A 16565-nucleotide genomic window follows, 5' to 3' on the forward strand; every position below is an offset into this window, starting at 1 on the left:
AATGCTTTGTCTCTTAGCTAACTTAGCAAACCCTGATTTGAAATGCTATATAAAGGAGAACTCTAACAACTGGGAAACCTAATCCCCACACCTCCTGTGTGATACTAGTTGCGACTAGAGTCGATTCTCCTTTAACCTAGGTTTTTCCTAAAACCATTATAGGTTAACTCCTTAAAGACTTCATTAGGGTTCTGAAGCCAGATTCAACTATTTTCTCTGTAGTTGCGTATTCTGATCTTACTTGTTCTATCGTGTTGAGTACTATCTTCTCTAAGATTTGCTCGAGATTTATCTCCGATGGGTAAGATATAAAAAGTAATCACAAAGATCTTCGCCTCATTCTTTGTGATTCCACAATAACCTGTTATACTACCATATACTAGTTAAGTTATTGTGAGGTGATTGATATTTCTAGGATGTTCTTCGGGAATATAAGACCTGATTATCAATTGGTTCATGTGCACCTTGATTTATCATAATACGAAACAAAACTTCATAGGTACTTCTGTGGGGAGACAGATTTATCTATCAGAATAGACATTTTTGTGGGAGACAGATTTGTTTATAAGTCTTCGACTTTGGGTCATAGCAACTCTTAGTTGTGGGTGAGATCAGCTAAGGGAATCAAGTGCGTAGAGTCCTGCTGGATTCAGAAGCGTAAGGAACGTGATTGTACCTTGATCAGTGTGAGATTGGTTAAGACTCAACTACATTCCAGTCCGAAGTTAATTTGTAGTGGGCTAGTGCCTGTAGCGTCTTAATATAGTGTGGTGTTCGAAACTGGACTAGGTCCCGGGATTTTTCTGCATTTGCGGTTTCCTCGTTAACAAAACTTCTGGTGACTGTGTTATTTATTTTAGGTATTATATTTCTATATAATTGAAATATCACAGGTTGTGCATAGTTCAATCTATTGGTGAATTCAACCTTTGGTTGTTGATAGAAATTGATTGACACTTGAACATTGGTTTTTGACACCGTTCAAGTTATTTCTCATATCAATCAGGCTCACATATTTCTATCTGTTCGATTGCAGATTGTATTGAGAAATAGAGATACAACTCTTGGATATATTTCCTTGATTGAGTCTGACTGTCTAGTTGATTCTCACGAAATTATATTGGAGTTAGTCCATACAGATTGCCGAACAAAATATTGGGTGTGGTTGTTAGACCCCCACTTTTTCACCCTCAACCTTGGAAGATATGCCATAGTAAGAAAGGGTACGAGAGACCGCTTTAAGTGAAATAGTATCCTTTATCTCTCAAGCTGCTCAAAAATTGGGGTTTGCTTAAAATCTTGAAGCTTTTGAGGGGACTTAGAATGATGAGGTGGCTCGGCTCCTGGACCATATAAGTGACATGGAGATGCATGGCATAATTTCATGTTAAGCGTATTATTATATCCAAAATGTGGATGATCAGAGTGTCATAATTGAGTTCCTAAGCTACTCTTAAAGGAAGTTATAGTGTTACACCTTTTGCCCAGTTAGATAACCTTCTGGTCTTAATTTCCAGAGTATCCTAATATCAAAAGTGCAATGCCAATTTTAATGGTTTGACTTGTCTTCTTCGGAAGAGACAATGATAGAATATCTTACAAACTTTAAGTGTTGTAACGATAAAAATCAATAACTAGATGACCTTGTATAGAGACTCAGGAGGGCCTTTCAGAACCACTGAAACCCTTAAGCGGACAAAACAACCATTTATGCAAATTACTAATATAAAGATCAACACCAATTTCTTTCATGTCAACACGAGCTGAAACTGAAACCCTTAAACGGACAAAACAACCATTTATGCAAATTACTAGTATGAAGATCAACACCAATTTCTTTCATGTCAACACGAGCTGAAAAATATAAAAGCCTCGAACCTGCGACCTTCACGTTATTAGCACGACGCTCTAACCAACTGAGCTAATGGGCCGCTGATGGGCCGCTGGATGCTTAGACATTTCACACTTAGTTAAAATATAATATTTTGTTGGGTGAGATATCTGTTTATTGTCTACTACTAGACCAATACGGCACTACCTTGAATGTACGGACTCTCCTTTTGGTCACTTGATTCACAAAATGACGGAAATCTGTAAGGAAGGAGATTACATCAGGTGCGACAGAACAATTGTATTCCAGATAGGCTGATACGGTGAACAAGCTGACTTGCCCGTATTTAACCGCCATTAACTTTTTCTTGAGAAAAGGGAATCTGCCGGCTCTTTAGTATATTCCTGCTACACAAGCCCTACGTTACGACTAAAATATCCTGTCAAAAGTGTGCCTGCCGATAAGCTAAATGTAAACCATAGATTGTAGCACAAGCAGGTCCACACACGCTTACAATTCGAACTTCCATCCCTTGATTTTTATCTGACAAGAAATCAGTATAACTACAATTCGTTCTGCATTAAGTATGTGGTTGAAGACAACAATGTGCTGTTGGTTTTTATTTGTTATATTCTAAGCATGGGTTTAAAGGGTTCCACTTGGTAAATCAGACGATAAATCTCAAGAACAAAACTGATCAGTCACACATTTCATTACCGCCTTTTTGTGTCACAAGCCAAAAGCGTAAAATTGTTCACTTTAAGTGATAGATTTTATTTTCTGTTTTTACAAATCATTGTCAGATTAGCATGAAGAGCTAGCGTTACATGCATTGAGATTGATCGACATGAAGAGCAGCTAGCAATTTTTTTTCTTTCAATTTTTATACATTTATATCTACATAGAATTACATATTTGATCCTAAGATAATTTCGTTCACCAGACTCCCCATCTGTAAGAAATTAATATGTACCTAGGACATGTACAGTTTGTGACAAATGATTAAAAGAATAATGGACTAGATTTCCTTTGGCTCTGTACGTACTCGGTAAAAATTACTAAATATATGTTGGTTATCTTCAACTTGCTGTTTGCTGATCTAAGGAGAGTTTCGACAAAAGGAAGACACAAGCTGAGGAAACTAATATGGCTACGGCAAAGCAGGCAAGATCAACTCCGGTAACCAAAGGTACATTCTTGAACTTGTCCAGAACTCCAACTTGAAGTATCATCAATATTGCGTGCCCAATTTTTGACTTGGCTTGTGATACCGACTGCATTCCAATACATGCTGGTAGACCCTGTAAACAAAAAAAAAAGAACGAAAGTTGTCAAGGAAAATTAGGCGCAGACCCAAAAAAATTAAATTTTTATTGTCAGACCCACAATTAATTTTAGATCCCGTGACACCCAAAATAGTCCGAAATTATTAAGAATCAATGCATAACTCGTTATGCATACTATTTTTTCAGGCATAACTCGTTATGCAGCCTAATTTTTCAGGAGTATAATAGGCAACGTAACTTGGATATAACATATCTAAAAATCCACGCCTTGGAATTTTACAAATTTTATATCGTTGGAAATATTTTTAAGAGAGCTACACAAAGAGTACAAACAACAATATCAAATTTTTGTTTTTCACGAAAAAGTCGGAGGTGATCATCGTTTTAAGGAAAATTTTCGAAAACTGACTACATATTCATTATGCATCCTCCAAAACAGATGCATAACACATTATGCAGACGCATAAAGAATTATGCATCCATTTTCTCGACTGCATAACAAAGTTATGCATCTATAACGAGTTATGTAGCCATTGTTTTGGTTGATTTTAGTTCGTACATAAAAAAATTGATGCATAATTGGTTATGCAACCATATTTAAGGATGCATATCAGGTTATGCATCCATTTTCTCGATGCATAAAAGATTATGCAACAATTTTCTCGATGCATAATGCATTATGCAGCCGTATTTTGGATGCACATCAGGTTATGCATCCGTTTTCTTGACTGCATGATGCATTATGCATCAATTTTCAATTTCACACAAAATAACAAAGATGCCGGCTAATGTGTTACGCATCCATTTTTTGACTGCATGACATGTTATGCACTCATAACAACATCTTCTTCTTCTTCTTCTTCTTCTTCTTCTTCGTTGTTCATCATCCAAGCTCAAATAAGCTTTATTTTTATTCCCTGTATTTTCTAAATCTCAAATTAACTTTTCTTCCTATGCTACTTGATTGAAACAATTACAAAACCCTATCTCCATCTCAGAACACATCTCAGATCCATCTTCTCAATCATAATACCTAATTAAAAAAAAACCATTCATACATCTTTCGGAAATAACAAACAACAAGATCTCGATTCATCTCATAACATTGTTGGTTAAACTTCAACATAGAAGTCACTAACAAGCTGGTTAGGACAAGATTAGGAAATTGATGTAATCCTAAGGGAATTAGAAGTCATCTAGTTCTAAGAAAAGGAAAGACATTTAATAAGGTAATAGGACTAGGAAAAGGAATTCATAGTTCTATATATATATGATCACCAAAGTTGTGGTTGATCATATGAGCAAGATTAGAGCTTGTGTTTAGTTTTGAGAGATTTTCTAAACATCAATAAAGAGAGTTGTCTTTATATAAGCTAAGTTTCATCTTGCAGTTGCCATTAATTGGTGTCAGAGCTAGTTTCTGATCCATGGAAAACGAAACCACCATTGTGGGTGCAAAACAGTTCACGCCACCATCAATACAAGTTCCAATCCTCAACGCCACAAACTACACAGTATAGGCCATGAGAATGAAGGTACTGATGAAAATCTACAAAGTTTGGGAAACAATTGATCCTGGTACATTGGACCTAGACAAAAACAATGTTGCCATTGGATTACTCTTTCAAGCAATACCAGAATGTCTTGTTCTACAAGTTAGTGAGCAGGAAACTTCAAAGAAAATTTGGGATGCAATAAAGGCACGTAATCTCGGAGCTGATCAAGTTAAAGAAGCCCGTCTGCAAACCTTAATGTCTGAATTTGAAAGAGTGAAGATGAAAGACATTGATACTATTGATAGCTTTGCAGGAAAGCTATCAGAGATAGCCTCAAAAGCTACATCACTTGGACAATCCATTGATGAAGATAAACTGGTAAAGAAGTTTCTCAATAGTTTACCAAGATCCAAGTATATTCATATCATAGCTTCTCTCGAACAAGTCTTAGATTTAAAGAAGACTAGCTATGAAGATATAATTAGAAGATTGAAAGCATATGAAGAAAGAATCCTTGATGAAGAAAACAATGGAGAAACTCAAGGAAAACTCTTGTACACAAACTCTTACCAACAACACTCTGCGACAAGAGGAAGAGGTCGTGGAAGAGGTGGTAGAGGAAACAGAGGCCGAGGAAGGGGAGGAAGGTTTAACTCACAAGATAGAACAACAAGTCAGAATGATCAAAACCAAGGGAAAGAAAAGAAGGATAAATCAAACATTATTGTTACAGATGTGATAAACCAGGACACTTCTCCTCTGTATGCCCTGAAAGAATACAAAAGATGGAAGAAGCAAACAAGAATGAAACAAGGGAAGCAGATACAACTCTTTTCATGCACGAAGTTGTATTCTTAAATGAAGGGAAACTAATACCAAAGAACTACGAATCAAAGGATGGAGAAGAAGGAATCTGGTATTTAGATAATGGAGCCAGCAATCACATGACTGGTAAGAGACACTACTTTTCTGAACTCAATGAGAAAATCAAAGGACAAGTGAAGTTTGGGGATGGATCTTCTGTAGAAATTGAAGGGAAATGATCAATTCTATTTCAGAGCAAGACCGGAGAACATAAGCTTGTCACAAACATCTACTTCATCCCAAACTTACAAAGCAACATTCTAAGTTTAGGACAAGCTACAGAAGTTGGATGTGATGTTAGAATGCGAAAAGATTATCTAACAGTTCATGACCCAAGTGGAAGACTTTTAGTTAGAGTGTCACTCTCACAGAATAGACTCTACAAGATAAGTCTCATGATTGGAAGGCCATTGTGTCTGAATATGAGACTGGAAGATAAGACATGGAAGTGGCACGCAAGGTTAGGACACATAAGTTTCAGAACCTTAGAAACTAATGATGGACCAAGTAGGGATCCAGGAATGTTTCACATGAGATGGGGTCAAGTAATTGATGAAGGCGAAGGACCCATAATCATCAATACCAATGGAAACAATGATGTTAATCAAGAAGAAGAAGAGAATAATGAAAACACTGAGAATAACGAAGAAGTAGAAGAAGAAGAATAAGAAGAAGAAGAAGAAGAAGAAAAAGAAGAAGAAGAAGAAGAAGAGGAAATCGATGAAATAATCAACCCATTCCACTGCGAAAATCAACAAGACAGATACAAAAGCCACAATATCTGGAGGATTATGTTCTTCAAGCTGCAGAAGAGTGTGAGATTATGCTACTTTCTGTTAATGATGAACCAAGGAATTTTCAGGAAGCAAAGGTCTCGACTAAATGGACACAAACATGTAGAGAAGAAATTATTTCAATCAACAGAAACAAGACTTGGTTTCTAGTTGATAAGCCAGGTGGGGTAAAAGTGATTGGTCTTAAGTGGATCTTCAAGGTTAAAAGAAATGTTGATGGAACTATTAACAAATACAAGGAAAGACTTGTACCTAAGGGATACGTTCAATAATCAGGCATAGACTTTGATGAAGTTTTCGTACCAGTTGCTAGACTAGAGACAATTCGTCTCTTAATAGCAGAAGCTGCATCAAACTCATGGGAAATTCACCACTTAGACGTTAAGACAGCATTCTTACATGGTGAATTGCGAGAAGATGCGTATGTTGAACAACCAGAAGGTTTTGAAGTAAAAGGACAAGAGCATAAGGTTTATAAGTTATCAAAATCTCTATATGGTCTAAGACAAGCTCCTCGAGCCTGGAATACAAAGTTAGATCAAATCTTAAGAGAAATCAGATTTGTTAAGTGCTCTAAAGAAACATCAGTATACAGAAGAGAAGAAAAGGGAACGCTTCTTGTGATTGCAGTCTATGTAGATGATCTATTTTTGACTAGCAAATCCCTTAAGGTGAACAATGAGTTCAAGAGAGAAATGTCATCAAATTTTGAGATGTCAGACCTCGGAAAACTCACTTATTACATTGGCATAGAAGTCCATCAAGGAGTAGATGGGATTCAGATTAAACAAGAAGCTTATGCAAGGAGAATTCTGAAAGAAGCAGGACTTGAAACTTGTAATCCAACTAAGATACCAATGGAGTTTGGACTTAAAGTTTCAAAGGCACAAGAAGAAGCTGAGATTGATCCAACGAGTTATAGAAGAAATGTTGGATGCCTTAGATACTTATTACACACAAGACCAGACTTGGCTTTCTCTGTGGGAGTAGCAAGCCGTTATATGCAGAGTCCACGCAAGTCTCATGGTGATGTAATAAAGCAAATATTGAGATATCTAAGAGGAACAATCAGCTATGGATTGAAGTATGGTCGAGGAGGATCAAAAGGAATTGTTGGGTATAGTGACAACAGTCATAATATTGACCAAGATGATGGAAAAGGTACAACTGGTCATATATTTTATCTAGGAGAAGCACCTATTACATGGTGTTCACAGAAGCAAGACATTGTAGCCCTCTCATCCTGTGAAGCTGAGTTTATGGCTGCAACAGAAGCAGCCAAACAATCAATATGGCTTCAAGAACTGTTGGGTGAAATCAAAGGAAGAGAACCTGAAAAAGTTCTCATCAAGATTGATAATAAGTCTGCAATTGCACTCACTAAAAATCCAGTGTTTCATGGGAAGACGAAACACATTCACAAAAGGTATCATTTCATACGAGAATGCATCGAGAAGGAGGTCATTAACGTTGAACACTTACCAGGAACTGAGCAGAAAGCAGATATATTGACAAAGGCATTAGCTCGGATCAAGTTTGAAGAAATGAGACAACTGATTGGAGTACAAGATATGTCACGGGTAAGGTTGAAGCTTAACGGGGAGAATGTTGGTTAAACTTCAACATAGAAGTCACTAACAAGTTGGTTAGGACAAGATTAGGAAATTGATGTGATCCTAAGGGAATTAGAAGTCATCTAGTTCTAAGAAAAGGAAAGACATTTAATAAGGTAATAGGACTAGGAAAAGGAATTCATAGTTCTATATATATATGATCACCAAAGTTGTGGTTGATCATATGAGCAAGATTAGAGCTTGTGTTTAGTCTTGAGAGATTTTCTAAACATCAATAAAGAGAGTTGTCTTTATATAGGCTAAGTTTCATCTTGCAGTTGCCATTAAACATCACCTCAAACCCTAACTTTCGATTTCATTCATCTATTGTTTCCAATCTTCATGTGATTATACTGTCTATCAATATTATTGATCGTAAGTCACAGTTGGGAGGAAGAAAAGAAAAATAATTGAAGAAGTAATTCCCGTGAAGAAGAAGAAGAAGAAAAGATACGAAGAAACCAAATTCTATAAATTGTGGGTTTGGGAGAAATTTTCTCAGGAAAATTGAGTGCGCGCGTGAACTTTTCCGCCCGTAGATTTCACGGTGTAGAAAATCTGTAGAATGGGTCTCCATGTAGTTTTCACAAGTTGTTATTTAGAAGTATTAAGCAGAGTTATGGGCTTTAATTGTTCACTTAAGTTAAGCAAAGTTACATTAGATTACATGCAGATTGATAAAAGTGATATGCTGAGACCATAGGGTAAGTATGAACAGGTTTACCTTGCGATGGAAGAGCCCGAATAAGTTAGACCCGGAAATCAAAACCCCTTTTTCTTTGTTCATAGTCCTTGATCCCACAAACATAACATATAATCCCATCCCAAAAATAAGTAGGGCACTTCCTAGAAGAAACATATCTGCCAAGAAAGATAAACTCATTCTCAGTGATGGAAAACATGGAAAAAGATAAAAAGTAATTCGACAAAAGGAATCAAGTGGACATACCAATAGCTTCAATTAGCAAATGCATAACATGCCCTTGATCTGATTTTTCTGATATGGCTTTAAAGTATTCAATGTATGACTCTAGAATAAAAAAAGCACCCTGCATTGAAATTTTCAAAACGAAATCGCAATATTATTAACATGGTCTAATGATGTTGTTTTAAGTTTGAAAACGAGAAGAAAAGGAACAAATCATATAGTTCTTTATATTAACATGGTCTAATGATGTAGTTACCTCAATGAAGCATAATACTGAGCCTAATAAGGAACCTGTAACCGCGAACAATGTAAAGAATCGACAATCAACTATACCCTGCATGAGAAATTAACGTACACTAATCAGTACCTTGACCATTTATACGATAATGCAAATTATGTATTTAGTAAAAAGAACTAGACACACAAAATTCAAGAAGATTTCAGTGAATGAAGTATACCAACCTTTTCTACCATCATTTGAACCCGTTCTTTCCAGGATTTTCGGCGCACTGAAAATCTAGATATCCTTCTAACAACATCTGTAACAGCTGCTGCGAGGGAAACCAAATCTTGTATATTATTGCTCTTTGTTTGTGGTTCTGTTGATACAAGAGTCTTTTCTGATGCAACTACTGCTTTCACCACTGTTGATCTAGACTTCATATCTTCATTTAACGTAATTCCCTTTTCTTTTTTGGCCCCACCTCCATTGCTTAAGCTCCTAACCGATGAAGAAGAATTAGAATTGAGAGAATTAGAAGGTGCAGTGAATCTCAGTGGTCTTGATACATGTAGCAATCTACCTGTGATTGCCATTGTTAATACTGGTAATTCTAATTTGATTCTTATGTCGTTGATGTTGTTGAATATTGAAGTTTGATTTGATTAGTCTTGTGAACGGGTCTTGCTGCTACCTAGCTGTTGTTTTATGGTTGTTAACTTGTTATTATAGGGTCATGTGTTCTATTTATATGTAGTAAAGGCAGAAGAATATCTATGCAATTACTCATAGAAGAAGATGCGATTATTCTGGACGGATATTATTACAAGACGAAGCAATGAAGCAACTGAGGAGGTTTGTCGATATGTGAAAGTAGGAAACAGCAAGAGGGTTTGGTGTTGAACAGAGAAAACGCCAACTGTGGCGGTACAAGAGAAAAATCAAGAAATATCAAACCCTCTGCATGAGCTATAGTTTTACTTTGCGTTCGCAACATGGGTCCTGTAGTTACTACAGCCGAACACGTGTCCGGTGAGAACACTTTTTCATGATTGGAACTTGGAAGAGAGCTTTGATGATATTTAGCATAATGTAGCATGTTCCTTTTTTCCACTAGTATTAGAGTTGACATTGGACCGTCAAAATTTTGTGTATGACGCGGTTCGTGCAGAGGAAGCCAGCAGAAATTGTAGTCTTGTGACGTAGTTGAAGTCAGCGCAGGCGCCAGGTTTGTGGAAGAATTGGACGGCAAAGCCAAGTCTAGAGGGTTAGCTGTCAATTTTGACGTTCCCCTTTCATGTATATGTATTTTCGAAGTCCCAAAATTGCACTACCTTGGAACTTGGAAGAGATGAACTCAACTAATCAAATCAAGAAGCAGTGGTGGCCAAGGAATTGGTGCAATTTCCTGGTAGCTTTTGTTTGTTTTCCCCACAATAGCTGTAACCGTGTCCTACATTTCAACCTCTCAATGACGATTTCAATGAGATGTAGGGGCTTTTTCTGTCTAAATTTCGAAACTTCAAAATCATGTCTGTCAGCTGTAATGCATGGTAGATCGTCTCCGGCCATCTATTCTACAAGTTTTTATCCGGCTATTAGGATTAGTTTTAGATGATCTGCTGTCCTACTTTTTGTTATGGATCTTGAAATCTTTTGTGTAATGGGTTTTTTATGTTTGGGTCACGATCTGTTTGACATCAGTTCCAAGTATGGTGATGAAATTTTCTGGCAGATACAGGAGTTCCGACGATTTATCCGGCGAGTTCATTGTTTTCTGACGGGATAGTTTCAGTTCAGCCATCTTTTAATTGTGTTCTTCAGAAGGGTTTAAAAAAAAAATCTCGAGCTGTGGATCATGCTTCATCGATCCAAGCTCACCCGGATGAAAGCGGGCGTTACTATTACGACTACTGGTTATATGTGATATTGTTACCTGTGATTCTGTCAACTGGATTCTATTACTAGAGATCCGTCGTTTGGTCCTGTTCGAGATTAGTCCGCAGTCAGTTCTTTGTAATTTGCCTTATCATGTTGTGTTCTGTAATTTCCGAGTTTAATTCCTGATTTTTTTCTTAAAAAAAAAAGCCGTAATGCATGGTTTTAAACAACTCGTATTCTCGTAATGAAACAAGTCAAACTTGAACTCTACTGCGTCCAAGTTTTAGCTCTTATAACTCGTGCAACAGGTTGTATTTTGACCCGTAATCATTGTCAGATGTCCATTATACATAAACTTTTTAAGTTCATCAACTTCAAAAACCTAGGCAAAGCTTTAACTACTGGAATTAATTGTTAACCAATTCCAAATCAGAGACTTTTATTTATCTTTTGTCCAGACTCATTTGATTTTCTCGCAACAAAAGTTTATGCGTGTTTATTTTTGCTCCTACAACCATCCACATTTTAAAGGCTGATTATGTGAAATCAAATAACGAAATAGATACAAAAAAATCTGACTTACTAAACAATTTCTCTTTTGTAATTTATTTGCTTTTCTTTCTCAATCATGAGATGTATTGGTTTCCTTTTTTTTCTCTTTAATCATACTGACCCCGAATCCTGACTTCCCTGGGTGTTGGAGAAGTGTGAACTCATGAGAGAGCTGAGGACCACCAAAGCAACACCCCAGACAAAACTCAAAGCTCTAATGAGATAACCACCGTATAATATGATGATGATCAATGAGAGGCAACCAGGAAACTAAAAACATCAGGAAAAAAAACCAAAAAATTGCAAAACAATAACAGATCGATAGAGAGATAGAAACAAGAGAAAATGTAGCTCAAAAGTGCTTGAGATGCAATCAACGGTAGATTATTTACCACCTCATTCTTTTAAAGAGTTTATTGGTTATTATCATCGCCACATTTAAACTTTTCCATCACCCAGACAGACAATACAAACACAAAATTCCGAGGAATAAACGAGAGAAGATTGAAACGAAATCAAAATCACATTTAATAAATCTGGACCAAATCTGATTGAAACAAAAAAGAAGATAGAAATTCCTCATCAGACAAATGCCTCGATTAGTCGTCACAATATAAATATCGGACTCGTCATCTTAAGTTTTGATCATCACTAAGAAATATCACAAACAAAAAGAAATTAACGAATTATATCTACTGATTGGTTGGTCCAATCTAATGACTACCAAATCAAGTAAATAAGAGAATGATGACAAACAAAAGTGTAAATGATGACTACATTAGATCATTTTGCCCTAGAGAGTAGATAGATGGAGAGAGAGAGAGAATAGTAGGCAGAGAAAAAATAAGCGGCTGGCTGTTGTGTTTATAGCCACCATATGATTTTAGCTCTTAGGGTTAGGGTTCACATCATGTTACATTTGTGGTTAGGTTACCGAAACTACCATTGACAAATTGACAAATTATATAATGACAGTTTGTTTTTGGATTTACTGTCCCATATAACGAAAATCTTGTTGTGTGGACTTCCATCATTCTCTCATTAAGGGGTATCCACGTTTACTTTGTCTATGGTCTGCCCTTGACTTCTGGTTACTCCCTAGTACAGTTAGGTCTATTTGGGTACCAAACTCGAGATCCTAGTTAGTAATTCGGGATTCGGCAAACGTACGGAACGACAAATGTACGAGTATTATACGGTTTTGTAAAATTCAGAATCGGTCCAAAATTCGGTCAACGGGACGTGATTCATCAGTAATTCGGAACGGCATACGTACGTGTATAATTCGATTTATAAATGTGAGTTCGGCTCTGAAAATTCGGTATTTGTATATAACAAATAATTTGTATTTATAAGGTCATAGACCAATTTTTATGCATATGTGTGAGTTATTTAAAGAAAAAATAAACTTAATATGATGATATTAATAATATATACAACATTAGTTATCCAAGAGGACGTCGTATGGTGGTTTAGATGCTTGGTTAGTGAGTTTGAGATCTCTCTCACCTTCAAATCTCTTCAGTCGTTTTTGTTTCATAAAAATTACAACACGTCTAATATTCAACCTTGTATGCTCGGGAGGCAGTAAAGCCCAAAAAGTGGAGCCTTTGAAAAGTAAAAGCTAAAGAATTTATGGCGAATTAAGCGGATGTATATTCGGGATACGTAAAATTCGTGAACGATTCGCGAATAATCCGGGAATGCCACATAATACGCGACTTGGGTTCGGAGTTGCAAACGTACGCGAATAAGACGGTAAAATTCGTTATACGGAAAAATTCGCGAATGATTCGCGAACTTACTAACTAGTCCTAGGGTATGCGCTTTTGTTAAAAGCACGGCGATACCAAACTAATCCGTAATTGAGTCTACCAAAAGCAAGCTCTAAATTAATGGCCCCCTTGCGATCGCCGGTTAAAGGCTGAGCTAAAGCAAGACTAGTACAAGTCTGAAGATCATGCCCTAGGGTATGCGCTTTGTTCGAGTTGTGCCATGCTTTTGGTAGACTCAATTACGGCTTAGTTTGGTATCGACGTGCTTTTAACAAAAGCGTTTTTTTATTGTGTGGTGCTGTGCTGTTTAAAAAAAATAGTCGAACGTTTGGTAAAATATATGTTAAACCTCAGAAAAATCATGTTAATGTTGACTATGGATCTATTTTTTTGGATTGAAATTCACCACTGTCAGCATTTATCGATATTAAATTATCAACACTGATTTGTATTCATGGCAATGCCAGCTGTAAGGTTTCATTGCCGACTTTTAGTTCTTTCAATGCCGACAGAAAAGAAAGGGTGAAAAGGGACAAGACATAAACAAGTGAAGAAGATCTTCATCCCGAGCATTAATACAAAGATAACAAAGGGGTGAAACTTTACGTGTAATCCTAGCAAATCTATTATTTAAGGGGAGATCATCATAATAGAGTTTCCAAACGAACAATTGAATTCTAGGTTGGATCTGCATTTTTCATATTTTCTTCCATATCGGATCCTATAACCTAGATCAGATGTTAAAACTCCGTAACAAACTTAACAGAAGGTATGCCATCTTAAGAGTGGATTCATCTGAGTTTATCAAACTTTGCATTAGGAACTGGAAGACTTAGAATCTTACCAACAATATCAGGAGAAAAATAATACTCAAGCAAATCTCTATTTCAATCCCCATTAACCGAGATTAATTTTCAGCAATCTTAATAGGAGTTTCAGCTTTTTAATAATTACATGGTGAATAGGAAAATCTATGTCATATATCCATTTCTCTATCAAAATATCGAAAGTTAAATTAAGTGACAAGTCCCAAATGCATTTTGGTTTAAGTATCTCCAAACCTGTCCTGATGCCAGACCAAATCCAAGAAATCTTAGAGCTATTTGGACTAATAATATGATCTGAGTTTCTAAAGTTTTTGGATTTTAATATCTTTACTCATAGAGCAGATGGGCTAGAAACAACTCTCCAGGCTAGCATAGTGAGCAAGGATATATTAGACATTATTGTATTTCTGATGCCCAAACCTCCTTGTGCCTTAGGAATGCACATAAACTTCCACACTTTAGTATAAACCTGCTTTTTAGGGTCAGACTTATTTCACCAAAAGTCTCTTTGTAGTCTATCTATCTTATCAAGAGTCTCAGTAGGAAATGTTAGAGCATTGCTCGGTCGAACTCACAAGTGTTGTTATATCAAGCTTGTTGTCAAATTTAGTTGATAAAAAATATAGCTTGATTTCTAGTCTATATTTAGTCAAGTCTCGGATTAAGATTAGAAATGTGTAGCTGAATATCAGACATCACTTCGTTTTACTGTTTGAAGGCGAAGATCACCTAAAGACATTTGGAGAACTTCATCGACAAAAGGTATGTGAAGATTGAACCAACCTATTACTCAAGTTTTCACCTTTCTATTTATGAGACTAAGTGGACTTCAAAATATTGCTCAATAGATTTCGAGTCAAGTTTATCTTGTTATTTATTCTCGAAATATGAATGACTAAGCTTAAGAACATTTGTTCAAAACTTGATGAATTTGGTTAAGAACAATTTATTGTTTATGACCTAAATCATGATTCAAGTTAATTATTTGAAAATAGCCTGGAACAGTGATATGTGTCATTGATGTTATTCGGGAATATTTCAAATTGATTATTAGAGAGATATCGAACTACTGTAAATCTAGATACAGGACAGTACACATACCAGTTCACGTATTGGCGTTATAGGTACGAAGCCGACGTACTCAGTATACGCACCGACGTAGCTATAGTTCGACAACGACCTTTGGTACACATACCCAATATGGATACCAAAAAGTTTTGTTGACTCGTGAACTTAGAAAGGTACACATACCTAGTATGGATTCCAAAAGTTCCAGAGGTGTTTTTATCTTAAGGGTACACATAACCGGTATACGTACTGTGACAAAATAACTCATGAACTGAAAGTAAGTACACGTACTTACCTAGTCGAATATTTTTAGATGCATCAGAATTATTTCTATGAGATAATCAGCATTTGAATTACTCTCTAAAACACCTCTAGACATATTTGATTACATTATAACCTATGGTTGTGATTCAAGATTAAAGTCTAAAAGTGTTATATGAAAATGGTTAAGATTATCTGGCTAGTTTCGTCTAACCTTTCATGAACAAATCATTATACAAGGTTCGATTATGGTTCATTCTGGTTCTCAAATCGAAGATTCATCTGACGGTGGATAATGATTGCTTGATTTCGTAGCTACCTTGGCTAAAATCTAAAGCAACCTTCAATCTTGAAAGTCTATAAAAGGAAAAACCCAAACAACTGGGATTTTTGAATCCCTGACACTCTTCTTGTTTGTCCTAGTTGTAAACTAGAGTCCTCCCCTCCTTTAAACCTTTTTAGGTTTGGCGACTAAAAATACTTCACTTAGGGATTCGTGAAGCCAAGTCTGACTATATTTATCTTGATAGTTCGTGTATCCCGATCTTGCTACTTACTGATGAGTCTCACTCCGATCAGGTAAGATTTGTATAAATCGCAAAGTTCTTCGTCTCAGACTTTGTGATTCCATAAGTTAATTCCTCTATAACGATTCTCTGTTGAAATAGGAATATGTTCTACTTATGAGGTGAATAATAATCTAGGCTGCTCTTCTGGAGTCATAAGTACCGAATTATGAGGTTTGCTAGACCTAGTCTACTGCAAACGATTTCCTATCTAACCTGATCAGAAGGGAAATCACATATAGGATTTTCCGTGAGAGGCAGATTGGTTTAAAGTCTTCTCTTAGGTTGAATCAACTCTTACACTGTAAAGGAACTCATCTAAGGGAATCAATTGCGTAGAGTCTTGTGAGATTCAAGAGGCGTAAGGAGCGCGACTGTAACTGAATTACCGTGATGGTGAATTCGGTCTCAACTACATTCCAGTTCGAAGTTTTGATAGTAGGTTAGAGTCTATAGGGGCTTAGTACAGTTTGGTGTTCAAGTAAAGACAAGGTCCCGGGGTTTTTCTGCATTTCCGTTTCCTCATTAACAAAATTTCTAGTGCCTATGTTATTTCTTTTCTGCATTATATTGTTTATTTATATAATTGAGACATCATAGGTT

At 36.3% G+C, this 16565-nt stretch overlaps 1 protein-coding gene across 1 annotated transcript; it reads right to left on the reverse strand.

The window, feature by feature from the left end:
• Nucleotides 1-2663: 2663 nt before the first annotated feature.
• LOC113361566 lies at nt 2664-9844 on the reverse strand. Its single transcript, XM_026604772.1, has 5 exons — nt 9275-9844; nt 9069-9146; nt 8834-8933; nt 8609-8745; nt 2664-3132 (listed from the first exon to the last, which is right to left on the reverse strand). The coding sequence occupies exons 1-5, from the start codon at nt 9626-9628 to the stop codon at nt 2911-2913; spliced, it is 891 nt and encodes a 296-aa protein (XP_026460557.1). The 5' UTR covers nt 9629-9844; the 3' UTR covers nt 2664-2910.
• Nucleotides 9845-16565: the final 6721 nt, after the last annotated feature.

Source organism: Papaver somniferum, chromosome 3, assembly GCF_003573695.1.
Source record: "Papaver somniferum cultivar HN1 chromosome 3, ASM357369v1, whole genome shotgun sequence".
NCBI classification, from domain to species: Eukaryota; Viridiplantae; Streptophyta; class Magnoliopsida; order Ranunculales; family Papaveraceae; genus Papaver; species Papaver somniferum.

What these genes read in the sequence shown, in the direction of transcription:
- LOC113361566 (XM_026604772.1), bottom strand. Translation starts at nt 9,628, where the DNA reads ATGGCAATCACAGGTAGATTGCTACATGTATCAAGACCACTGAGATTC. An exon ending in TTCAAATGATGGTAGAAAAG is followed by an intron (nt 9,147 to 9,274) that starts GTTGGTATACTT and finishes TTTCTCATGCAG; the next exon opens with GGTATAGTTGATTGTCGATT. An exon ending in TCGGGCTCTTCCATCGCAAG is followed by an intron (nt 3,133 to 8,608) that starts GTAAACCTGTTC and finishes TTTTGTTTACAG; the next exon opens with GGTCTACCAGCATGTATTGG.